Source organism: Nuphar pumila, chromosome 16 (genome assembly GCF_984573655.1).
Source record: "Nuphar pumila chromosome 16, dmNupPumi1.hap1.1, whole genome shotgun sequence".
Taxonomy (NCBI): domain Eukaryota; kingdom Viridiplantae; phylum Streptophyta; class Magnoliopsida; order Nymphaeales; family Nymphaeaceae; genus Nuphar; species Nuphar pumila.
In genome coordinates, this window is record NC_143264.1 from 13458570 (window position 1) to 13476104 (window position 17535).

At 36.2% G+C, this 17535-nt stretch overlaps 1 protein-coding gene across 1 annotated transcript; it reads left to right on the plus strand.

The window, feature by feature from the left end:
• Positions 1-11288: 11288 nt before the first annotated feature.
• LOC149812960 (DNA glycosylase superfamily protein) lies at positions 11289-17100 on the plus strand. Its single transcript, XM_089991021.1, has 3 exons — positions 11289-11497; positions 13121-13262; positions 16786-17100. Exons 1-3 carry the CDS (start codon positions 11427-11429, stop codon positions 17098-17100), a joined length of 528 nt encoding a protein of 175 aa, XP_089847147.1. The 5' UTR covers positions 11289-11426.
• Positions 17101-17535: the final 435 nt, after the last annotated feature.

Genomic DNA, 17535 nt, shown 5'->3' on the forward strand with positions numbered 1-17535 from the left:
GGTGAGCCCAAGTCATAGGCCATGTGGCACCCACCTGAGGAGGGTGGGCCCGACCCAGGTTACATGGCAGCCAATGGTGGAGTGGGCCCAGCCTTCATCACATGTGGCAGATACTACTCGGGCCTGAGCATAGTTACATTGGTACATGATATACCATAACATATTGAGTATGAGGCGTACCAGTATCAGATACTGGTATGAAACTCGTTTCCCAAAACCATAAAAAGAAGTATCAAATGTTTAACAAACTCGTCCCCATTACTTGAGAAACACATACGAACTTACCTAGAAACATGTTCTATAACGTTATAAATGAGTATCAAGTTCGTTTCCATTAGCATTTTTTCTTACAAACAACAATTTATTTTATAAAGACATTATTTTTATTTAGATTTTTAATACTATAATTCATAAAATAATTATTATACAATAATCAATTAATTTACATGTTATGTTTAATTATTTTAATTTATAGGTATCTTTGTAAAAATATACACTTCCTATCAAGTTTTTAGAAACTCATACCAAATTCTTTTACAAACCGTATTAATATTTATTAGAAGCCCGTATCACTATCTTTTGGAATCGGATCAATGTGTTTCAAATAAAAACGTACTTGAAACTTTTTAAGCCCTCGTGTACAGACCAGTATCCAGTATCCGTACCTGTTTTTGGCAACTATGGGCCTGAGTACTAGGGTTGCAAATGGGTCGGATCCAGGATGGAGGTTTGGCAAATTTTGGCTGTTCCGAATCTGATTCTCCTATCTATTTAGCTGTTCCTGATCCAAACTGTTTGTATCCCTATTGATCATTAGATCTGGGTTACAATGTTGGGCATGATCCAGCATGTCTTACTTCTAATGCAGTATTCATCGAGTTGGATCTCTTGAAAAAAAAAAAAGGATTCTGCATATTCTATTTCTGTGAGGAACTCCTAAATAGTTTTTTGCTATTCTAAAACGTTGCTACCCTGTTCCTCTTTATTGATTGAGAAACTTGCCACTTTGGATGCCATGGTAGCCTTAGATATACCAACATTCAAACATTTAAAGTGGGTGGAGCTACCACTGGCCTCACTCTTTTTCTGCCAACATTCAATTATCACAAGTTAGATTCAGACGTTTCGTATAAATTTCGTCATTCTACATTTTGTACTTCAATAGACCTGATCCGCCAATAAGTTGTAAGGTTCACTTATTAAAGAATAAATTAAACAAATGTGTATAATATACCATAATCACAGATAAATATCTCCAATAAGAGACTCAACCATATCGCAATCCAGCACACACACAATATATATATATATATATATATATATATATATATATATATATATATATATATATATATATATATAGAGAGAGAGAGAGAGAGAGAGAGAGAGAGAGAGAGAGAGTAGGTGCTTAATGATACGTGCTTAATGGATTTTTTTACTCTTTCAGTATTTTTTTTGCAATTCCGACCTCATAAATGTGTTGAGCATGGTCAATTTACCAGGAATTCACACCTGGGTCATGTGTTATCTAAGATAAAAATGATATTTGGAACCTCAAAACTTTACAAAGTTTTTGGACCCTTGATTTTTCAAACCTTATAAAAACCTACCCATGTGTTGGAATAAAACACTCCAAGAGTTGATCCCTATAAAATCAAGAAAATAGATCACATCTGTACGGTCAGAATTTAAAAATAAAACAAAAAAACTCTAAAAAATACATTAAGCACCTACACATAATATATATATATACACGTCCAGAAGCTACCCGACTGCATTTCTACCAGATTAATTGGAGAGGGTGGTGTATGTTCCCCCCCGATGATTCACTGAATCCCACGTCTGTGTTCGGGGCTTTGAATGAGCACCACGTATACAAGCACATGGGGCTCGTATTCCCGTGTATGTTGACATAACTTTGCATCGGACTCTGGTGTTGTTGCAAAGACTTAAGTACCCTTTCTTGCTATTCTTCTCATAAAGTGATTGTTTGAGAAAATGACAAAAATGCCTTTCATTCAAAAAAGAAAAAACAAACAGTTCAAAAAAAGGACAAACATGTCCTCCATCCAGAAAGTCGAAGATGATGTTGACTCTTCAAAGACTTCTTCTTCTTTCTCCGTAAAACACTGTAAAACCCTCTCTCTCTCTCTAGAGAAGAAATCAAGGGAGGATTCTTGAAAAGACTTAAGTGCCCCAAAGATGATTATTTAAGACCCAGTCTTTGCACTGCAGGATTATCCGAGAAAGAAATCTCCCCTGGAGGAGGCCATGAACATCAACCCTCTGACTTCCTTCTCTTTCTGCTTCTATGCACATCCAGCAGAAGATCCTACATTGCTCCATCAAGCACCGACTGACCTGCACATTGACACTTGTGGAGCCTGATTCAGAGTTTTTACCCTTACAAGAGGAGGGTTTGGGGGTTCATCCCAGCGTGGGTAGCATCATTCAACTAAATGAGTTGTAGATCATGATTCAGAGTTTTTACCCTTATAGGAGAGGGGTCTGAGGCTCCTCCCAACGTGGGTAGCATCATTCAACTTGAAGAGTTGTGGAGTCTGATTCAAAGTTTTTACCCTTACAGAAAATGGGGGTCTGACCTGCACACTAACTGTAGCATCGTTCAACTTGATGAGTTGTGGAGCCTGATTTAGAGTTTTTGCCCTTACAGGAGGGGGGTTTGGGGGCTCCTCCCAGCGTGGGTAGCATCATTCAACTTGAAGAGTTATGGAGTCTGATTCAAAGTTTTTACCCATTCATATTTTAAGGCATTAGATCTCATGTTTGAACATCCACGCATGTACAGTTTGCTTTCATCATGTTCAGTTGCTTTCTAGATTATACTTTGAATTCTGATGCATTTTAGATCTATCAATTTGTATGTAACCAGAGCTCATTTTAATCTGAATTTTTTACTGCAACTTCATGCATATGTCTTCATGCTCTCCACTAAAAATCAGATCATTTTGAGTTTGTTTGACCCACTTTAAAAATCGAGATTCAAAACCTGTTATTTTGCACCATCAGGATTTTAGCAGAATCAGGACCAACCTGCGGGAGTGTTTTCGCCCTAACCAGAGATGATCTTTCCAATCCGTAAAAAAGGTTGTTTTCTAAATTGAATCTAGTTTGTTTATATCAAATTTCAGCGATTTTTATGGTGTTTTCATACCTGTTTTGGGTCGAAAATCATAACCCTGTCACCCTGTGTCATTTTAACGGCTCAGATTTTGATCCATTTTGTTTGAATTTTATTTCCCTAATGGGAGATCATTTTTCAATTCTATAAAACAGGTTCTCTTTATTTATGTGTCTAGTTTATCCCTGTAAATTTTCAGAATTTTTCATGGTCGATTACTATTTTATTTTGATTAAATCTCAGAACCTTGTATCCAGATTTTATAAATGTTCTGATTTTGGCCCCCATATCATGACTGTTGTAGCACTTCTTCAACAAATCGTTATTTGATTGACAATATTATTCATCAAATTATTGTTATAATTTTTTTGGGTCTATTATGAGTCCCTACTATGATTTGTAGTATTTTTGGGTCTCCAACGAGCCTTACAATGATTTATAATGTTGTTCGGTCTTTTAACTATGATTTATAGTGTTTTGGGGTCTCCAACGAGCCCCACAGCGATTTGTAGTGTTTTTCGGTCTTTTAACTATGATTTATAGTGTTTTCGGGTCTCTAACGAGACCCACAACGATTTATAGTGTTGCTGGACCTCGCTATAGCGATTTGTAGTGTTTCTCGCTAAACACTACAGCGATTTATGATACAAATCGCTATCCGAATCAGGACCAACTTGTTAGGGCCATATCTCCCTAACCAAAGATCGGATTTCAAATCCGTAAAAAGTTGTGTTTTCGTTATGAAGTCTAGTTTATTCTTGTAAATTTTTCGCGATTTCTATGGTCATTTGATACCCCATTTAGATTTAAAACCAGACCCCTATCAGTCTGCCTTATTTGAGTGACATAGGTTTTTATTTCATTTTGTAAGAGTCATATCTCCCCAACGAAAAATCACTTTCCAAATATGTAAAAAGGGTTTTTTTACTTTATGTGTCTAGTTTATATCTAGAAAGTTTTATAACTTTTTATGCTCATTTGATATTTCAAACCTGTTAAAAACTGAGACATGTTATTATTTCGTTTTAAGTGAGTGGATGAAAGTTAATTATAACCCTTCTCAGTTTTTAACAGGTTTGAAATATCAAATGAGCATAAAAAGTTATAAAACTTTCCAGATATAAACTAGACACATAGAGGAAAAAAACCCTTTTTACATATTTGGAAAATGATCTTCCGTTGGGGAGATATGACTCTTACAAAATGAAATAAAAACTTATCTCACTCAAATAAGGCAGACTGATAAGGGTCTGGTTTTAGATTCAAATGGGGTATGAAATGACCATAGAAATTGCTGAAAATTTACAGAAATAAACTAGACTTCATAACAAAGACACCACTTTTTACGGATTTGAAATCCGATCTTTGGTTAGAAAGATATGGCCCTGACAAGTTGGTCCTAATTCGGATAGCGATTTGTATCACAAATCGCTGTAGTGTTTAGCGAGAAACACTACAAATCGCTATAGCGAGGTCCAGCATCACTATAAATCGCTGTGTGTCTCGTTAGAGACCCGAAAAAACTATAAATCATAGTTAAAAGACTGAAAAAGACTACAAATCGCTGTGGGGCTCGTTGGAGACCCCAAAACACTATAAATCATAGTTAAAAGACCAAACAATACTATAAATCATTTTAAGGCTCGTTGGAGACCCAAAAATACTACAAATCATAATAGGGACTCATTAGAGACCCCAAAAAATCATAACAACAATTTGCTGAATAATATTGCCAATCAAATAACGATTTGTTGAAGAAGTGCTACAACAGTCATGATATGGGGGCCAAAATCAGAACATTTATAAAATCTGGATACAAGGTTTTGGTATTTAATCAAAATAAAATAATAATTGACCATGAACAATTTTGAAAATTTACAGGGATGAACTAAACATATAAACAAAGAGAACCCATTTTACAGAATTGAAAAATGATCTCCCATTAGGGAAATAAAATTCAAACAAAATGGATCAAAATCTGAGCCGTTAAAATGATACAGGGTGACAGGGTTATGGTTTTCGACCCAAAACTGGTATGAAAACACCATAGAAATCACTGAAATTTGGTATGAACAAACTAGATTCAATTTAGAAAACAACCCTTTTTACGGATCAAAAAGATCATCTCTGGTTAGGGAGAAATCACTCCCGCAAGTTGGTCGTGATTCTGCTAAAATCCTGATGGTGCAAAATAACAGGTTTTGAATCTCGATTTTTAAAGTAGGTCAAACAAACTCAGAATGATCTGCTTTTTGGTGGAGAGCATGAAGACATATGCATGAAGTTGTAGTAAAAAATTCAGATTAAAATGAGCTCTGATTACATACAAATTGATAGATCTAAAATGCACCAGAATTCAAAGTATAATTTAGAAAGCAACTGAACATGATGAAAGCAACTCACCAAGTTGAATGATGCTACCCACGCTGAGAGGAGCCTTCAGACCCCCCATTTTCTGTAAGGGTAAAAACTTTGAATTAGACTCCACAACTCTTTAAGTTGAATGATGCTACCCACGTTGGGAGGAGCCCCCAGACCCCTCTCCTATAAGGGTAAAAACTCTGAATCAGGATCTACAACTCATTTAGTTGAATGATGTTACCCACGCTGGGATGAACCCCCAAACCCTCCTTCTGTAAGGGTAAAAACTCTGAATCAGGCTCCACAGCAGTCAATGTGCAAGTCAGCCGGTGCTTGATGGAGCAATGTAAGATCTTCTGTTGGATGTGCATAGAAGCAGAAATAGAAGGGAGAGAGAGTGTGAGAGGGTTGATGTTCATGGCCTCCTCCAGAAGAGATTTCTTTCTCAGATAATCCTGCAGTGCAGAGACTGGGTCTTAAATAATCATCTTCGGGGCACTTAAGTCTTTACAACCACTCCTTTTCAAGAATCGTCATTTTTTTTTGCACCAATGGAGGAGAGGGTACTTAAGTCTTTGCAATCGTATCAAACTCCAATGCCAATTAATGCTGACAAACATGGGGATACAAGACACACATGCTTACATACGTGGTGCTCTTTGGGACCCCCGAGCATGAGATGTAGCTAACTGCCCTGTTCGGGGGGGGGGGGGGGGAACATATAACCTGCTTTGGATTAATTGGGACTGTCAAATTTTGGCATATTTTTAAAATTAGGACCTTGCAGATGTGTTAAGCATGATTGATTTAATAAAAATGACCGACACACACACACACAACATTGATCTACATGATTTAGAGGTGGTCATTGATCGCCACTATGTTTTGGGAGGAAAAATGACCTTCTCAGCTAAAGATCAATTTTCCCTTAAACGCGCGTCTGTTGCAGATAACACGCGCGATCGATGGCGGGCACCCGTCCAACTTACAGTGGACAAATGTGTCGTCCACTGTTACTGGTTACTATATATATATCAAACACTTAAAAAATTCGATGCTAAGTTGGAGGTTTTTGCACCGTTGATCGCATACATGAACAACGACACAAAAAAAAATGACCTTTTTTACAATTTTTAGCGGCGGTTGGCTGTCCAAAACCACTGCTAAATCATGATTTTTTGATTTTTTTTATGCACGGCGCTCAATCGCGTGTCTGACCCTTCAGCCTTTCGATGATATGGGTTTTCATATATATATATATATATATATATATGTGTGTGTGTGTGTGTGTGTGTGTGGTAGCCTTCAGACCCCCCATTTGTAAATTGGTATGAAGCAAGATTTTTATAGGTTCTTTTTATTAAAATTTTATGGTACAGATGCGATCTACATGCCGAGTTTTATAGAAACAGTCTCCTTATGATATATAAAAAAGGATCTTTTAAGGCTTGAAAAATCAATGGTTCAAAAATTTCATAAATATGCAAGCATAAAAATCACATTTCTTAATCCGATTATAATGATTTAATAGTCGATTCCAAGCAAATGGACCACGCCGAATGCATCTGCAGATTTAGATTTGCAAAAAAAACTATAAAAAATCTTGGTTCATACCAGTTTACATATTTTGCTCGTTTACATATTCAAGTTTTTATATATGGGTAACTAAAATATGTAAACCGGTCAAATATGTAAACTGGTATGAACTGAGATTTTCATAATTTTTTTTCTAAAATTTCACGATACAGATGCTATCTACATGCTAGTTTATTTTTTTCTAAAATAATATATATATATATATATATATATATATATATATATATATATATATATATATATATATATAATTGGGTGTATCATCGAACACATAATTGGTCAAACAAGGGTCGAACGTGCCCAACACACCTGATCCCCTCTATTTTTATGTTTTTTTGACATTTAATGGTGGCCACCTCTAAATGTTTGTATGAAAACAACCTTTTACCAGCAGTCCAAGACCGCCACTAAAGGGTCCTTTTTCAAACTTCTATTTTATAGCATGTGGGTCTATAAGAGTAGACTCCATTTCAATTAATAAAATTAAGTTAACCCATAAACCCAAAACACCTTCTAGTTGTTAAAAAAAATAATTCTACATGGCAACCAAAAATAAACTAAAATAAGTTACTAGTGTCTCAACTTGAATGAACTATTCAAAAGTCTAGAGACCTAAATTTTTTAAAAATAATTGAAAAAACATAATTAAACTTTACAAAATCTCTTCTTCTTAAAAGGAAGAAAAAGTCTCTTGAGAGATGGGGACGTCCCACCCTCTTGATCCAAATTGGTGCCCTCTTATCCAGAATGATCTTTCTTTCTGACGTGAACATGCCATATCACCACCTTGAGCTCCACTTGAACTTAAAATATCCCTTTTTCCTGCTAAGATGATGTATGCATCCTGGAGTAATGGATTTGACGATATCTCTGGATACCGAGCAGGTTGTATGTTACCCCCTAAACACGAGGCCGCGTGTTCAGGTGTTCGAATGAGTGCCACGTGGCACTCATTCGGCTGGTTGTGTACGGAGGAAGGAATATTGCAAAACCCAAGATCTTCCTTCGTACATAACCAGCCGAATGAGTGCCACATGGCACTCATTCGCACCCCTGAACACGCAGCCCCGTGTTCGAGGGGGAACATACACCACCCTCTCCTCTGGATACCATGCCAATTTATAGATGAGTGAAACCCTTGTAGAAAAAAAAGTCACAAATTTGACATGAACACCGTACCAAAATAACCTCGAAATCTAATATTCAAGGTAATCAAACAATCATAAAATAAAGTAAACAATTATTGGAAAGGATGGAAACGGTTCCAACTCACATATTGTGATTAGAGCTGGTAAACCAACCGAGCAGCTCTTGACTTTGCTCGGTTCGGCTCGTCATGAACTAGTTCATAATTGATTCGTATAGCTAGCGAGCTAAGCCATGAGTAGCTCATTTATCTTAAACAAATTAAGCTGGAACAAAAGGACGTGTTCAACTTGGCTTGGCTTGGGAAAGCTCATATAGACAAAAAATATATTTTTGTGTAATACATGTTTTAAATATAACATATAAAATAATAATACATAAAATATATATAATAAAAAATATATACATAATATATATATATATATATATATATATATATATATATATATATATATATAGAGAGAGAGAGAGAGAGAGAGAGAGAGAGAGAGAGTTACTAGAATATGAAAACTAATGTGTGAACCAATATGATTTACAAGTTTGATTTTATAAGAACCCGCTAGCTCTTGAATCATCCAATTTTGATGCATAAACAAGATTTTTTAATGCTTTAAAATCAATGGTTCATAGTCTTCATAAATATTCAAGCATTCAAAAATCACATTTTTTCTCCAAAAATACATCATCCAATGGTTGATTCTTGAAAAATTCACCATGCCAAGCACATTCACATGGTTGGATTTCCAAAAAAAGCATTAGAAATGCTCATATTTCAATATATATATATATAGCTGTGAAAAGTTACCTGACTGCATCCCTACCAAATGGTACCAGATTGCTTGGGACCATCAATTTTCTATGTTTTTTCAAAATTCTGACCTTAGTGATGTGTTCAACACTATTGATTTACTAGAAATTGACACTTGAATAATTGATCCCTATGCATGGATAGGTTTTATAAGGTTCAAAAATCAATGGTCTACAATTTTTATAATTTTTTTTAGGATTCAAATACCATTTTTTCCATCCAAAAGGCATGATCAAGTATCAATATCAATTTCTAGTAAAATCAATCATGTTGAACACATCTATAAGGTCAGAGTTTTAAGAAAAACACAGAAAAAATTCTTAGTAGGTAGGGTTCGTGTAGGTTTTCATCTCTCTCTCTCTCTAGTAGAGCATATGTGATACCTGCTTGAAGGGTTTTTCTGCCCTTCCTGTGTTTTTCGCAGTTCTAACTCCGTAATGTGTTGGACCTGATTGATTTACAAGGAATCCACACCTGGATCATGTGTTTTCGATGGAAAAAAATTATATTTGGAGCCTCTAAAATTTACAAAGATTTTGAACCGTTGATTTTTTGAACTTTATAAAAACCCACCCATGTATCGGAATCAAACACTTCAAAAGCTGATCAGAGCTGTATGGTTAGAATTTAAAAATAAAACTAAAAAATCTGAAAAACCCATCAAGCACGTATCTCAAGCACCAATACTCTAGTATATATATATAAAGTTTAATATTCATGTATAAATAACATCGAATATTTTTAGATGATTAAGCTCGTGTTCGGTTCGTTAATAAACAAACACAAGTGAAGCCACAAGCTCAATGCATTGATAAACGAGCCGAGCCAAAACATAACATGTCCTGTTCAGTTAGTTTGGCTCATTTACTGCTAGATCACCTACCGTAACTACGGCAGGCAGAGCCAGTGCAGCTAGGCCTATGATCTTGGGGGCGGTTTCTCCGTGTAAATATAAAAAAAAACAAAGAAAATATGTGTTTGTTGCTTGAGTTTCACATCCAGGTCCGGCTTACATAAGATCCAACTTAGATAGGCTTCCATATGTAGCATTGAGCTGAAACCATGTTAGTTGGATCTGGATTTAGGTCTAAACCCAACAAAATGTTTTGGGTCAGGTCCCCAACCAGTTGACAACGATCCGGTGAAAGCGACCAGCATTGAGAAAGAGCATTTTGAAAAAGCTAGAAAGTCAAGGGCTACTGTTTCCAAGTCCGATCGCCACGTCACCTGAACCATTGACCAAGGGACAGTAAGTTCAGCATACATTTCTTTACTCAAATGGCCATTACATTTCTTCTAATTATGAAATTATCCGCTTGAAACCTACCTGCTGCCAACTAACTCATGTTTCACCCTGCTGCTCCCTTTGCTTAAAAACTATCACCTCCCAAGTCTCCAATCTGTTCTTCCATCAATCTGTTCCAAGCAAAAAATCTGGTTCTCTGGAATATTTCAGAGTTTTTGGGCCGGAATGCTAGGGCGGAGGAAGACGACGGTAGCCGAAAAATTCGGAAACCAAGTTGGTGATAGGAGTTGGAATTCTGGGGAGCACAGAGTAAGCAAAACTGAGAAGCAAACCCTGGTTTGTTCAGGATGGGAACTCAAACATGTTCCAAGAGACATGTTAGTGAGGTATGCCTCATTCGGATCATCAAGTTTCGGCTCCTTGTTTATGCTCTCTAGCTTATCGCCAAACTCACATAACAGTTCTGCTAGTGCTAAGTACCATACCCCATGGTGGAAGACCCCAGTGATTGTACATGGAAAGGATTCTTGTGAAAATAACGTAGGATCATGTGAAAAGCACAGGAATAGGAGGCTGAAATCGGACAGTAAAGATTCGGGTATGAAGAGGTGCAATTGGATTACTCGTGGCTGTGGTGAGTGTGTGCATATAGAGGGCATGTTACTCATTTGCCATTCCACCGATTAGAATGCAGTAGGAATAATACCTGTTAAACATTCCAGTGGTCCATAGAAGCTTGTGTAACATGAACAGCATGCTTACTTTATAGCACAATCCAATGACTTAAATAGAATTGTGAATTCAGCGTTTCTAGTTCCTGAATTCAAGTGTTTTTCAAGAAATGTTGGAGTTCATGAACTTGGTCATGATCATGTCATGTCAAACAACGCTTTAAATAGGAGCACCAAGATGGTTATTTATTTTCTTAAGTTAACGAGGAAGTTTAATTAAACTTTACTGTAGCAGATCCAATGTATGTTGCTTTTCATGACAATCAATGGGGTGTGCCTATTTACGATGACCAGTGAGTAGTTTCTTTGTCTATTTAGTGTTTTGTTATGGTTTGGAGAAGATAATTAATTTGACCAATCCAATTCTTAACATTATAGCACAGATTACTATTTGAGATGCTAGTGCTATCAGGCATGCTATCAGAGTACAATTGGACGAAAATTCTCTCCAATAGAGAGACTTACAGGTATGATTTCTTCCTCACCCTTAGTTGCATTATTTTCTGTTAAGAAAAAAAAATCTTGCATTAGCATTTGTTGGGAAGATTTATTGGAAGGTCTAATTGAATTTCAGAGTTGAACATTGGGTTCATGAGTATTTTGCCTTCTATTCACTATGTTAACTGTTGGATCATTTTTCGGATCACACAGTTTCACAATCGTCATCATGATATAAAGCACGATATAAATCAGGAAATACAATAGTGGAAATAACATGATTAACAGACGACAGAAACAATAGCAGGGTGCAGGCATGTCGGTTTCCGCAAACAACCAAAATCTAGACGACAGCATAAGATCAAACAATTGCACAGAACATAAAGAAAACAACAGACACATGTTTAGATTATGTAATAGGCTAAGGCGTACGAAAGTACTCCCCTTAGAGAAGATTCGCCCCACTTACAGTGCAAATAAGGTTACCCGAACCCGAACCGGCCCGGCATGGCACGGCAGGCGGGCGCGCGCACGCGCGTGTGTATGGTGGTCATCCCACTCCCTTGTTCTCAGGAACAAGTGTATGAGTTCACTAGTTGCTTATAAAGCCCTCAGAAAACTCAAGCAAAAGCAATATGGGACTATTCCACCTCATCAAGACCACTTTCTCTAAACAACCCATTTTCTTCTTTGAATTTTCTCTCCCTTCCTTCTTACACCTAACATTAACTACATGCGCAAGGTTGTATGTCTCATTAAGGTTGGAAAACTATGTGTTGCATAATGAATTCATTATTCCAAATAATAGAAATATCTTCCTTTCCTAGACTAATAAAAATGAAATTTTTGTTCGAACGTTGGGAACATTCATAGCCCATAAGGGTTCCACTCATCTGGCCAGGGGGGAGCAGGGATTCAGAGAGCTGCTGCCATGGCTATTTGACACAGCCAATCACATGACAGCATTTCATGTGGGACCTACACTCTGTAGCTGTGGCCCCATGCAATGCTGTCATGTGATTGGCTAGTGTCACATAGTCATGGCACTTAGCTGCTCCTTTTGATCTCAACTGGGCCAGGCCGGGGCGGCTTGTAATGTCATCAAGTAGAAAGGATGTCATGAGTTTGAAACCCGTTGTGCACATCCCTTGCTGCAAGACTGAAGTTGGTTGTAATCCCTGGCAGGAAAAAGGAACTTGGGGTTTTATGACAGCAGATCAGGTGCAATCACATTGCACACTTTAGTGTGTCACTGCACCTGATTGGCCCTCCATCTTCTTTTGGGCCCAGGGATGGAGCGCAGTTAGGTGCAGCAGCACACTCAAGATGTGCAATGTGATTGCACCTGATCTGCCCTCAGGTTTTATGGCAAAAGATGCTGCAAATAAGGTACAAGTTAACCGATTGTGTTTTTAGTGGAGAGAAAATTGATGGTTTTTTTCAGCTATCCAAAAAAATGTTGACAACATGCACAAGGTTGCATGTCCCATTAAAAAATGAAACAATATGTGATGCATAATGGATTCTTTATTCAAAATAACAGAAATATCATCTTTTCTTAAACCATTAGAAAACACCATTTTTTGGAGTTAAATTGCGAACAACATTTTAAGAATGGATTTTGTCTTAAATAAAATAAATTTTTGGTTTAGGGAAGTATTCTCTGGCTATGATGTGAATATCATCTCTGAGATGGATGCGAAGAGAATTTCAAATATGGATGTAGTCAAGAAGGCCATGTTATCGGAAAGCAGGATAAGATGCATCATCAACAACTCCAAGTGTGTACTCAAGGTAAGAACAAGAGCCAATGTCTTGTGCAGATTACATTTAGATTAATTATTCCAATTATGCAAGGTAGTACGTTATTGAACTGCAAAACATCGTTCTAACCTTCTTCAAGGTATCATATCTTTACTGTTCGAATGGAGTATGTTGAATTGTATGTGTTATTTTGAAATTAAATGATAGTGGTTTTACATCAGGGATATATATTTGCTGCTATCTATTATATGTACAATCTAGTTTGAAATTCATTGGTGAAAATTGTATCGACTCAATCTGACCTTATAGATGTGTTCAGCATGGTTAGTTTGCTAGAGATCACACTACAGGCATCCTTTTTTCATGTGAAGACATGATTTTTCAAGTCACAAAATATTGGTATATTGTGGATCTTTGATTTTTGAAGCCTTTGGAAAACCAATTTACATATTGCGAAAACATGATCCAAAAGTTAATTTTTTACTAAAGAAACTATGTAGATCTCATTTATGAGGGTTAGATTTACAAAACATGTGTAAAAATAGTATTTTCTACTCGATTACAAGTATACACGATTGAATCAAATTTATATCCTTACATTAGATATCAATGATCCTAATCCTAAATATTATAAAAGAAAAAGCGAGAGTAATAGGTGCCAAAAATTAGATGCTTCATTACTTTTTTCAAAATGACATTCTTCTCATGTGTTTTGATAGTCTCATTAAATATTTGTTGGTCCATTATTTATATAGATTAAAAAAAAGTGTTACATGGCATATTGTAAATTTTCTATAAACTGATAAGTTGCCATTTATAACTCCCTCTCTCCGTCTTAATTGTCATGATAATCATAATAAAATAAGAGGCCCACGACCCATTCACGCACACACAATCCATTTATTTATTAAATGAATATCAATTGTTTGACAAATTGCCATTTGCAAACCTACCCATTTTGAAAGCATAGCTGTTGATTTTGCATGAATTTCAGTTTTAAAAACTATGTATAATTCAAAACCTACCCATTTTGAATGCATAGCTGTTGACTTTGCATGAATTTCAGTTTTGAAAGCTATGCATAATTCAGTTATCTTCATTTAAGACTAATTGTTGTGGGGGTTGTTTACGTTTTGCCAAGACTGGTCTATAAAAGGCATTTGGAATAGACTTGAATCTAGCCCAGCATGAGAAACTTGCTTGCCTAAAACTTTCAGCTTGTGGCTTGCCTCAAAATTTGCCTTCTTTTACACATGGTATATTTATGTTTTTCACTTTTATGATTTATTATTATGGCATATATAACTTTTTTTTCCTTTTAATGTGGTAACTAAATTTTTCCTTTTTATTTTTTTTCATTTGTTGGATAATTGGATAAATAAATTAAGACAATCTTTCATATAGTGGTATTCATGTGCTTTAGGTTTTTTTACTGACATGTATTAAATTAAACATATTGCAAGTTATATAAAAACAACATACAATTGCTTAAGTTCTTCTTAGTTGTATGTTTTAGATTAAAACATAATATGATTTGTTTCAAACACATGCACTTTTTCATTTCTTATCCATCTTATTTATCATAAAAATACTAATAAAAAAATAATTTGTTTTGGCCCGTCCATATATATGGACGGGCTGGGCTGTTAATTATGCTAGTAAGAATAACAATAGCAATATATAATAATGGTGAAATAAATTCTAATTGCGAGGTGGCAAGCATCGTCACAATTTGGCGTGGGCATCGGGATGGCCTGGCCCGCTAATGAACCAGGCCGGCCAGTTGGAAAAACCTTGGCCCACGGCCCGCCCGTTAGACCAATGGGCCTAATCGGGCCAGGCCAGGCATATTATATAATATAATATACTATATTATATAAAATATAACATATATTATTTATAATGCATTATATTATATATTATGTTATATATAAAATATATATTATGTTATATATAATGTATATATTATATATAATGTTATATATATAATAACGGGCTGGACCGGGCCGACCCGTGTCTGCCCGCTGCCCAGCCCGTGTCGGCCCGCTTCGGGCCAGGCCAGGCCAGAGGACCCGTTCGGGCTGAGCCAGGGCCAAATATACTGGCCCATGCCCGGCCCAATATACTGGCGCTTCTCGCTTTGGAAGCATGCTTCCCCCTTAAGGAGGCACTTATGTGAGCTGTAGTAAAGAATGGGTTTAGAACTTATCTAATTAAGACATGTAATTTTCAAAGATATGGGTTTTCATGCCAGAACCAAAGTAAAGACAGGTTGAATATGGATGTTCCATTCATGGCTCATATAAATATATTTAAAAAATGATATTTATAAATTTATTTTGAACATGTTCTTCTCACATGCTTATGCATAATGAAAAATATATTTTCCAAGTTCATAATATACACAAGTGAGTCGAAAATAGATTAGTTGCAACAGGTAAACAATTTGACATAGATATACCTAAACATTAATAGATTCATTTCACCTGATAATTGAAGAAAGAGGACGAGCATCAACCTTTGCTCATCCTACTCTCTTCATGCTTCCATATTTATGGATAGTCAACCTATGAAAACCTCCTTGAGAGTGGAGCCTGAATCATATCATTTAAGATAGTGCTTCTTTACTCCCTCTACCTAATTTCTGGAAAGGATTACTAATAGTGATTTAAATCTCAATCTTTTCAACCTTGGTCCATGGAGCAAGTTAGAAAGATTGAGAAATAGAACCATGAGAAGTGATCATCTTAAGATGATACGTGTTTTTCTAATGTATGCATGTATATGGTAGACCCATTCCAGTCATTATGGTTGGGATTATATGTATTTGGTTACATTAATCCTGTCGATTTAACATTAATTCAATCAATAATTTGGTCAAGTTCAAATTGGCCGGGGCCACAATCTTATTGGGTTTTGTCTAGTTGAGCCCAATCTAGTCAGATTTAAGAGAGAGAGAGAGAGAGAGAGAGAGAGAGAGAGAGAGAGAGAGAGAGAGAGAGTACATGCATATACACTCATTTGGTTCAAGTCGGATAAGTTAGGGTCCTTAGGGTACCTAGCTACTGCAAAACGAGATTAGCGAGCCTAGTTATGTTTGCATTTTGAATGATTTGGTGCTCATAGACCATATACTCGGTTTTTTTTTTTTGAAGGAATATAGATCATGTACTTATAATAACCAACCCATTTTACAATGCACCAATTTATGCTCATGCTAGACCAACCCATGGATCTTTCTAGCTCAATTAAGTTGTGGCAATGTGTTAGTTTTCAGTGTGGGGTACGTCGAGCTTAACTAACATGAGTGCACCTCTAGTTGGAACCATTTTATGATTGAAATTAAAATAATGTGTCCTTGATAAACTACACTACTATCATTCTACATAAACAATTGTGTGTTTCCTCACATTTCGTTAATGCAATATGTTTTTTAGGAAAACATAAACAATTAATATGCATTTCCTCACATTTTGTTGATTCAATATTTATTTGGAAAAACATGTGATATTAATCTTATTTTTGTTTCTATATAAATTTGAAATTGATGCAGATTGAGGAGGAGTATCGATCATTTAGTACTTATATGTGGGGCTTTGTCAATTATACGCCCATAATTAATGCTTATAGGCACCCAAAAAATGTACCACTGAGAACCCCAAAAGCTATGGCCATCAGCAAGGACCTAGTGAAAAGAGGTTTCAGATTTGTGGGACCAACAATCATATACTCATTCATGCAAGTTGTTGGGATGACACTTGACCACTTAGTAGATTGTTTTAGATATGAGGAATGTGTAAAACTTGCAGATAGCCCATGGGGTCTACTCAAAATGTACTTTAATTTTGATGGGCATTCATCGGTGTAACATGAAGAATACATGTATATGTAGCAGCACCATGCAGTTGATGTGCCACTTGGAAAACACACGATGCCATACATTTTCAAGACAGCATACATTGCAAAGTTTTTGCTGTTAGAAAGCAGTCAAGAACTGCATCGTGGAGTTGCTTGTTGAGTGATGAGACATGAGCTATATAACCTTTTGGTCCCTTGTTGCATCACTTTGTAATTGTGGGGGTTGTATTGTTCTTAGGTTCCTATACAAAATTATGTTGGTTGTGTTATGTGTGTCTTGAATCCCTGACCAACTTGGCATCCTGTCCTGATCTGACAAATTTGTCTTATCACCAATTTGGCATCCTGTTCATGGGAATTCTCAATAAAGTTTGTAGTGGTTATGGAGGGCTTGGGCTAAACCACAAACCTTTTGGTCCTCTATTGTAATTTTTCCTCGTGTATA

Excerpts from the sequence above, each read along its gene's own strand:
- LOC149812960 (XM_089991021.1), top strand. The coding sequence starts at position 11,427 with ATGCTAGTGCTATCAGGCATGCTATCAGAGTACAATTGGACGAAAATT. Across the intron at positions 11,498-13,120 it reads TCCAATAGAGAGACTTACAG|GGAAGTATTCTCTGGCTATG; the intron begins GTATGATTTCTT and ends TTTTTGGTTTAG. Across the intron at positions 13,263-16,785 it reads ACTCCAAGTGTGTACTCAAG|ATTGAGGAGGAGTATCGATC; the intron begins GTAAGAACAAGA and ends AAATTGATGCAG.